This window comes from Tupaia chinensis, unplaced genomic scaffold (assembly GCF_000334495.1).
Source record: "Tupaia chinensis unplaced genomic scaffold, TupChi_1.0 Scaffold000012_1, whole genome shotgun sequence".
In the NCBI taxonomy this organism is placed as follows: Eukaryota; Metazoa; Chordata; class Mammalia; order Scandentia; family Tupaiidae; genus Tupaia; species Tupaia belangeri.
In genome coordinates this window covers 1,694,569-1,704,453 of record NW_006159442.1, presented here as the reverse complement: position 1 = coordinate 1,704,453, position 9,885 = coordinate 1,694,569, and the positions used below count along the sequence as shown (strand labels likewise).

The window sequence follows — 9,885 nt, the reverse complement described above, 5'->3', positions numbered from 1 at the left end:
TTTTTTTTGGAGAGATTTTCACTGTAGGGCGCGTGCGCTCGCCAGACAGACAGAGAGAGACATAGAGACAGAAAGCGAGAAATCACCCCCCAGGGGGGATGGTCACGCCGCAATCCCTTCTCCTCCATTCTCCTCTCGGGATCTTGGGCACGCACGCACACGCGCCCGGCGTGAGATTTAAGCCACCGGGTCCGGGACACGAACCGCGGTCGACTACGTGGGAGTCCAGCGACATAGCCATTACGCTAACTGCTGGTTCCCACCAGAGCACTCTTTTTATAAACCAAATTGAGTAGAACTTTTAAAGGCCTTTTTCATATAGACATACAACATACAGTACATAACATGACATATTACATGTATGCATGCACACACATATCAGGACTATAAGGGCCAATTTCCCTGGGGTTACTTTGACACTAATAAGACAATTCACAGAGATACACTTTCAAAAGTCCTGAAAGTGATCTAGAAAACAGTTAAGGGGGGCACATTTAGGCAAACAGACTGACGACTGTCCTGACCATCTTGACAAAAACAAGACTGACAAAGACAAGACAAATCAAGACAGTGCACCCAAAGACAAGCAGGGTGATAACTGGTCCTGTCCCATTTTCACAGACAAGACAAAGCAAGACAGTGTATTCGGAAATCACTGTTACCAGGGACCTGAAGTGCCGTCACACTTGGGCCCAGGGACCTGGAGGTTCCGCTGCACCCAGCCCTCAAAGTCTCACCAGGAGAGCTCTCAAACCCAGATAACTAGAATCTTAGCAGATTCAGGCGCCACCAGAGACTCCAATTTCTGATCCATGTTTTGTGAGGCCTCCTTATCCCTCTTGGGACCTGGGACAGGGTGTAAGGAGCAGCTTCATTGGGGCATTATCCGGCCACTCTAAGGTTCCCAGATCTCGCTGGGGCCTCCAAATGTTGCAGAGTGCTACGGAATGAACGGCCACCAAAGCCAGATTAAGTTTAAAGGGAGTCTTTATTAGCTGGCCAGCGACTACAGTCTGAGGCTCGGCGGGGCGGGGGGCACCGAGAGTCCAAACTGTAGCCCCGACTGAAGTTGGAGTAGTCTTTTTATAGGCGGTTAGTTACCAGGGGTTTCTATGCAAGCAGTTACAGAAGCTGAATCAAGCAGGTTAATTATTTCTGAGGGGAGTGGGGTTTCCATGCAAGCAGTTCCATTGCTAAACAAAAGGGTTTCGGGCTAGTTAGCAAAGACAGTAGCAGGTACAGGATGTCGTCCCGGGTATGGCTTTCTGTATGGCTAGCACAAGCTATTTTCTCATGGAAGAGCAAGCAGGTTTACAGAAGCAGACAGCCACGTTAGGGTAAGGGACAAAATGGACAAACATTTGTTCGTGGGCAAGATCTAATATGCGACCTTCTACAGTACTATTCCTAGGACTCGACATAGATTATTTCCCCCTAATCTTTGCAACAGCCCTGCAAGGTTGGCCTTATCAACATTTTACAGATGAGAAAAGTGGGACTCGCAGTGGCTCAGTGAGTTGCCCAAGCATAGTCATATAGCTTGTTATTCTGTGTGGGCTTTCAGCTCCGATCTTGCTGGTTCCAGAACACAGTTCCGTTCTAGTTCACATTAGGCATTGTTGGCCTTCTCATCAGGTTCTCTTTAGCTGTGAACTGAGTCTGTTCGGGAGTCTAGGTCTGTCCTTTTTTGGATTGATGACTGTAAATTTCTTAGCTAGGTAAACACTCATCATTTGGTAGAAGATACTCTTCATTGCTCTAGACCCAGATCATGAGAGGAAGAGAGTGCTGTGAGAAGACCTTAAAAGTTGGGTGTATTAACCCAAAGTCCTGAAGGATCCCTTCTTAGCAGCATCACCCTCCTGTCTGAGAATTTGGTCATCCCCGGAGAAGAAAATGTTGTGAGTAGTGGGCATGGCAGCACTTAGCCAGCTTGAAAAGCTGCCAGCTCCCAGATCATACTATTCGACAGGAAGTCTTAATGTACGAGTTGGAGAATCTAGTCCCACCCAAACTTTCTACCTTCTTCTTTTTTAGATTCTTAGGAAGAAGTCTTATTTATTTTTTAAAAAAGATTTATTTATCTAATTCCATTTGTTGTCATTATTTTTTAATCTTATCAGAGAGAGAGACAGAGAGAGGGAGAAAGGGAAAGGGAGAAAGCAAGCCACCAGGTTTGAGATTTGAACCGTCGTCAGCCAAGTAAGAATCCAACGCCTTTAACGAACATGCCACCTACTGGCCCCGGAAGTCTTATTTAATACCAGCAGTCAAATCATGAAATGCCTAAGTTCTATTTTCCTATCTCATGGGATCTGATATAATCTTATTCATATAAGGAATCAGGGACATTGTAACATGATTAAAAGTCTAAGTCTCAGGACCAGCAGATGGTGTACTGGCTATGTGACTGGACTCCCATGTAGTCAACCGTGGTTCGAGTCCCGGACCTAGTGGCTTAAACTCACGCCGGGCACATGTGTGTGCGTGCGTGCCCAAGATCCCAAGTGGAGAATGGAGGAGAAGGGATTGTGGTGTGGCCATTCCCCCTGGGGGGAGATTTCTTATTTTCTGTCTCTCTGTCCCTGTCTTTCTGGTGAGTACACGCGCCCTATAGCAAAAACCTCTCAAAGAAAAAAAAATAACAACAACAACAACAAAAAAAAAACTAAGTCTAATGTATTTCAGAGTTAAACTTGTCTCAGATGAGATATGAGTAGGCTTGAGACTTCATTTGAGTGGGATTGAACTCTGTGATGACAGTCTTACACTTCTTTGAGTTGGTAAGCATTATTCAGCCCACGCTCACACAGTCGGCTCTGCTGGGAGTGTGTGTGGTCTGGATAATTGGAAATGTAAGGGCCTGGAGATACTGTTCTCCTGTATTGTACAGACATGTGAGGTGATAAAACCAGAGCAAGTGGGGCAGCAGGTGGTGTGGTGGTTGGGGCACTGGAATCCTACATGACCAACTGTGGTTTGGGTCTCATACCTGATGGCTTGTTTTTTTTGCATTCGCTGTCTATCCTTCTCTGTCTCTCTCTCGTGAGCACACATGCTTTATAGCAAAACCAAAAATAATAAGTATAATAATAATAATAAAATAATTATTTAAAAAAAACAGCAGGTGTAGTCTATCCTCTAGAGACTTACAAATGATACTAAGACTAGACCAGTCATACCGTAGAGTGTCTCCTTTAATCCTCATGAGAATCCTGGTACTAAAATATCATTATGTGATAGCTGGGAAAACTAAGACTAGAAAGATTATAGCCTGGCCCCAGGGCACACTTCTGGTAAGTGGCGGAGCACTGGGACAGTCAGATCTGCTTGATCCCATCCTGATCTTTGCCTCCTAATAGGAGATGGTAGATAACGACTGATCTCAAGCTGGTTTTGATCTGTTGGTCATGTGTACAGCCTAGGGCACGGGAGTAACTGTAGTCCCGCATTGCCGTGTTCAGTACCTGTTAGGTGGCTCCAGTTTAATTTCACTGCCTGTTTGAAGACTAGGACTCTTCGTGCTCCAACTGAGGATGGCACGTGGAGTCCTCAATTAGGATGAGCCACCACTGATCCTTGTGGAGCCCAGGACGGGAGCGTACAGGGAGGCACGTGTGTCACATGTGGATAGCAAGCTCACACCCTGTGAGGCAGACTCTGTCCTCCTGTTGTCAAACATACTCTCCTAATGACCTGGAAGGCTGAGCTCTGGAGTTCTCTAGAGCTCCTACAGAAATGTAGAGTCCTGGGAGAGTCCTGCTCTGAGGTTTTTCTGCTTCTCTTCCCACTGCTAGCTCTTTCCTTCCCGCATTGTGATGAGTCTTAGGCACACCTGTGTGAACATTCCAGCCTGCATGTGCATTTTGGCCCCTGCAGATGGCCATCTCTTTTCCTCCCTTCAGGGCAGAAGTTGCGTATGTTGATGGCACAGTCTGCCCTCAGGAGGATGGATCCTGGAAGTGGGTGTGGGGCTTTGGGAGCAAGGAATTCTGGGGTCCTGGGAGCCTGTCTGACATGTGGGGCATGGACTCTAGGGAAGGCGTGTCTCCTCGGCTTTCTGACCACACACTCTAGGTCAGGGTGCAGCAGGAGGAGGACCTGGGCAGGCTCTGTAGGACAGAGGCCCCACTGTCAGGGTCCATGGGCAATAATGGGGTTCTCAGGCTGCTGCTTTCCTGGCAAAGGCTTGTGGGCAGAAAGGAGATGAGCAGCAAGTTGAAGACTGGCCCAGTTTCCCTAAATCTGCAACTCTTCCCTTTCCTGCAGGCCCCTCACCTTATTGTCAGCCAGTCATAATGGGCGGTGCCTCTCAGAAGGGATCGTAGCAAAATCTGTGGCCAGGACAGGAAGGGGAGGCGTATCTGTTTTTAAGGGATTTACCTGCCTGCAGAGAAATGCTAGGGAAAGTCATCCCCGCTTTTGCATCTCTTACGTTCTGAGAACCTCTTCAAAATAAATGACTTTGTGACTAGATTTCATGCTAGCACTTTGATTTTGTTCCAGTGGTGCCCAGCAGCCCAAGGGCCCGTGAGCCATGGAGGTGCCAGTCGCGTGCAGCAACAGTGGCCGCCACCACAGAAAAAGCCCAGCCTGCCAAGGATGCAAAGCCTCAAGTTCAGCCAGAGAAAAGGTACGAGTCAAATCTCATGGGTTTCTCTTTATTTTCGTTATTTCTCTTTTTATTTTCTTGTGCTATGTCAGCGGGTGTGTGCACATACCAGAGCGAGAAAGAGAGAGAGAGGAGAAAGCACCTCCCCATTGGGGCCAGGTCATGCCATAATCCTTTTTCCTCCAATTCTGCATCCCATCAGGATACCGAGCATGTCCGTACCCAGTGTGTGAGCTGCCAGAGCAGTACTCGAATCCTGGCCAGCCATGTGGCACATGGCTTCTTCTGCACAGCCCTTAACCACTGTGCTATGGAGCAGCCCAAGGATTTTTTCTTTGTTGATGTAAGCACTGGTAGACACAAGCTACCTAGGAGGAAAGGTGCTGGGCACATCCAGTATGAGGGGAGTGTGTTTCCCTGGCTTCCTTTCAGCAGCTGTTAAACTACAGATTTCACACCCCTTCCCCTTCCTCCCCAGGTTTCATCTCTCCAAACTGGGCCTTTGTTACGGGCCACATAGTCAAGTACGGTCTGTGTATCATGAAGGAGTCTGGTTCTGGAATATGTCACATAATCCAAATTAATGTATGCTGGAAATGTGTTTATGAACCTAACGTAATTATGCCAATGACATGTATGCCCTGTGCAGGATAAAGAATAACTAACCCACCAAGAATAGGAGACTCTACCATAGTCTTTCATCTGTTAACACAGTGAACATAATTATAAGTGACATAATGTGGTTTATAGTTTTTTAAAGAAAAAAGTATGTTTCATACCTCATCTCTTCCGTCAGTTGGTAGAGGCAGCAGGTTTGGCCACTGTAGTAATGGAATCTGTTCTCAAAGCTTCCTCTGCACAGAAGAATTGGAGACTTTGTAGAGGGAAGTTATTTATCTATTTAATTTTATGTATTAATTTTTAAAAAATTGCTATAGTGTACTCGCACTCACCAGAGAGAGACAGAGAGAGAAGGAAAGTAAGAAAGCAAGCTGCTGGGTCCAGGAGTTGAACTGCAGTCCAGCCACATGGTAGCTAGTGCCTTAGCCACTATACCCCCTGCTGGCCCCAGGGGGAAGTTATAATAGAGGAGCACACAGCAGCAATGTGCTTTAATACCAGGCAGAGCCAAAGACAGCGGTTGATCTGTTTAACCTGACCTTCCTGCTAGACCAGTTGTTGCTCCATGAAAATAAACTATTTAGATTTTGTGTCCATTGGTTTTTCTTATATGATCATGGGTACACTCTATGCTAAGTAAACTGATGTCCATTGGGGATATCGGGTGTTAGGAATCAGGCCCCACATCATCTCCTCTTAACTCTGTCGTCCTAAAGGGTGCAATTGGTACGGAAGACAGGAAGCACAGGCAGTGTGCCAAGAGAGCACCAATCTCTGGTCCTCCACAGTCCCCCTTCCTCCCTCAGCCATAGTGCTTTGGGGTTAGAGTAAACATGTGGTGGAGTCTGAGGAACAGATTCAAATGGAACCCTGCAAGAAGGATTATTTCATTACTATATTATTCGAGTAGCAAAAGTCAACATATTGGGTTGTTAGAAAAGTCATGATTCATGTTTACATAGAAATAATACGTCATGACTTTTTCGACAGCTCAATAAATAACCTTAATATTGAATCATGAAAAATAAGTAACAATCTATAACCCCCCAAATTATATTAACTTTATTTTATTTTATTTTATTTTATTATTTTTTTTAGAGATTTTTTGCCATAGGGAGTGTGCATTCAACCACACAGAGAGATAGAAAGCCACAGGGGAGATGGCCACACCGCAGTCCCTTCTTCTCCATTCTCCTCTTGGTATTTTGGGCACTCGTGTACACGTGTCTGGCGTGAGTTTTAAGCTGCCCAGTCCAGGACTTGAGCCACGGTCGACTATGTGGGAGTCCAGTGACGTAACCATTACACCATCTGCTGGTTCCTTAAGTAACTTTATACATACTTATATAAAAGAAATGGGTTTGCTTTAGAAAATACAGAAAACAAAGACTTAAAAAAAAAATCACTGATACTCTTACCACATAGTATTTCATCTTTGTAGCTATTGATATTCACTCAGTATTTATTTACCAGAGTGTGACTATACTACGCATGTTATTTTATAACTTCCTCTTTTAATTTAATAATAGGTCATCATGTAAATATGAATATTTGTCTACATTATTTTAGTAGCTTAAGAGTATTTTATTAAGGGACCAGCAGATGGCATAATGGTTACATTGCTGGATTCCCATGTAGTTGACTATGGTTCAAATCCTGGACTGAGTAGCTTAAAACTCACAGTGGACACATGTGCATGTGTGCCGAAAATCCCCAGAGGAAAATGGAGGAGAAGGGATTGTGGCATGGCCATCCTTCCTGGGGAGTGATTTCTCACTTTGTGTCTCTCTGTGAGTGAGTGCACGTTCCCTATAGCAAAAATCTCTCAAAAAAAAAAAAAGTATTTTATTAAATCAAAATGTATTTATCCAGTCCCACTCTTTTGGGCATGTAGATTATTTCTCATTTTTTTTTAAACAATTATTTGTTCAAGTCTATTAATCTTTTTTTTTCAATAATATGATACAGGCACTTACCAGAGAGAGAGAGAGAGAGAGAGAGAGAGAGAGAGAGAGAGAGAGAAAGAAAGCCCCCAGGTCCAGGACTTGAACTGCAGTCAGCCATGTTGCAGTCCAGCATCCTAACCACCACACCACTTGCTGACCCTATTTGTGACTTTTCACCGTTAGAAATTGGGAATCTATGAGTGTCTTTGTGTTTGATTCTGAACCCAGATGTTCTGAAAGTCTTGTGCTGCTTACTGCATAGAGGAGATTGAACTGAAATACCAGACCAGACATTCTGTAGAGTAGGGACTGGTCCATTTCAATAAAGGGTTCGGTAGTACATGTTTAGGCTTTGTAGGCCATGCTGTCTCTTTTGCAGCTATTTAATTCTGCTGTTGGAGTGTGAAAGCAGCCATAGATACTATGTAAACACATGAATGAAGCTGAATACCGATAAAACTTTATTTACAAAAACAAGCAGTGTGTCTGTGTGGGCGTACACACACAGTTTTGGTCTCTGGGCTATGGTTTGCCGTACTCTTTCTAGAAGCAGCACAGATCCACAGGCCAATGAAATCTTGTTAGATTTACCGAAGAGCTGGGACTTTGTTTCTTTCTCTTGAAACTGACTTTACACAGTAGAACAGATTGATTGTTTCTTTATTAATTGATGAACTCAAGTTGCTGTCCCATACATTTAATAGTGCAAAGGTAAAACTGTATTTTAAGAATCCCAGAATATAATAATGGCAAGCCACTGAAGCCTTTTCAAGTGAGAAGTTTTAAATGCATTTTGCTGTGTATACTTTTAGTTCAAACAAAGGGAACGTGAGAAGTCAGACCTCGGTCTCAGGTGTGCTCTGTCTGGAAGGGAAATATGCTAGACCCTTGACAAAGAAAGCACTGCACTTCACATTCTGGAATAGAGGGGTGTCGGGCCAGGCCTTACTAATGCGCCGTTTGTCATGCACAACGCAGTTTTGAATTAAGTGCATGCGTATTTAGACATTTTCAAATCGTGCGCGTCTCTTTCATGTGTAAGATTAACATGGGTTGCAAAACTGTGAGCAGGGCGGACTGACATCCCCCTTAAAGCCCCTCTTGTTCTGAGCTCAGGTGTTATAGATGAAAAACACAGTTCTAAATCCCGTCTGCTCATGGATACCCCCTGTGCCTTAGGTAAGTCTTTTAGCCCGGGCTTTCTTAACTAGTAATCTGGTAACTGGCAGCAATCCATGGAACAATGCACTGAATTTATTGTGACTGACTTGGAGAGGGAAAGACACGATCCCAGGAGAAGACTGGTGGTCTAAGGAAAAGATTAAGGGAGTATTACAGTTTTACAAAATAAGAACACATCTGAAATTTTCAGGTATCAAAGAAAGAAAAGTGAGCACTACTGTTCATTTAGTGATTGGACTTCTGTGTGGAAAAGTTGTTTAACCGTGGCATCTTCAATGCAGTCACATGGTTTAGTAAAAATGGAGTTAATTAAACCCTCTTCCCTTAAGACGGTGCTTCTCAAAAGAGGGTGAGGGCATTATTGCCTCCTGGGGCAGACTTCACAGTGTCTGGAGACATCTTCAGTTGTCACAACCCAGCTGAGGTATGTGCTATTGCCGCCTCGTAGTTAGAGGCAAAGGATGCCACTGAACTCCCAGGTTGCACAAGACAGTTGTTATCTGTAGTGCAGAGGCCGAGAAACCCTGGTCTGAGGCAGTGATGTGAGACGTGTTCTCAGTTAATCTTTATAATGGGGATCTAAATGAGAAAATTCTCAACCTCATTATGATGCAGGATTTTCTGTTCCCCAGCAATTGGTTCTTCTGAAAAAGGCTGATAATTCAGGTGTCTACCTCATTTATCTACAGTGTGTATGATCAAGAAAATGGTTTCCACCCCTATTAATTTGACAAGCTTCACTGCCTAACATTATTGCCAAATGTTAACAGTCATTTCAAAGTTGGCAGTTAAGATGTCAGATAACATCGTTAGTCTTAGAACACATTAAGATGGGTCTTCTGGGGCCAGCAGGTGGTGTTGGATTATCACATGGCTGACTGCAGTTTGAACCGCAGACCTGCTGCTTGAAAATCATGCCGGGTGTGTGTGCATGCATGCCCAGAATCTCAAGATGAGAATGGATTGTGGTGTGGCCATCCCTGCTGGGGTGTGGTGATGTCGCATTTTCTCCTCTCTGTGTCTCTCTCCGGTGAGCACACAAGGCCTATGGCAAAAACTTAAAAAGAAAAAGGTCTTCCAAGCGAGAGCCGTTCTAGCAGGTGGTCCATTCAGTCACTGTGTAGCCAGAGGTGATCTGATGTTGGAGGTTCAGGGAGTGGCGCCTCAGTGTCCGTGATAATGGTTTATTCCCAGCTGCTTTTTCAGGAGCAAATGAGGGTATAGCCATACAATGAAACGTTATTTAGCCATAAGAAGGAATGAGGTCCTTATTCAGCCGTAACGTGGATGACCGTGAACATTCTGTGCTAAGTGAAAGAAGCCGTATTATTTAGCCATAAGAAGGAATGAGGCCCTTATTCAGCTGTAACGTCGATGACAGTGAACATTCTGTGCTAAGTGAAAGAAGCCGTACATAATCGTGTAATTCCGCTTTTTTTGCTATAGGGCACATGCACTTGCTGGAGAGACAGAGAGAGACACGGACAGAAAGTGAGAAATCACCCCCTAGGGGAGATGGCCATG

General features: G+C 44.6%; 1 protein-coding gene across 2 annotated transcripts in view; it reads left to right on the top strand.

Annotated features, from left to right (window-relative positions):
- Window positions 1-9,885, top strand: part of FECH (ferrochelatase) — a 49,345-nt gene that overhangs the window by 5,762 nt on the left and 33,698 nt on the right. For both annotated transcript variants that reach the window (XM_027768013.1, XM_006139912.3), the window contains exon 2: window positions 4,507-4,633. In XM_027768013.1, the coding sequence (XP_027623814.1) occupies window positions 4,507-4,633 (127 nt within the window). The remainder of the gene's footprint in view (window positions 1-4,506; window positions 4,634-9,885) is intronic.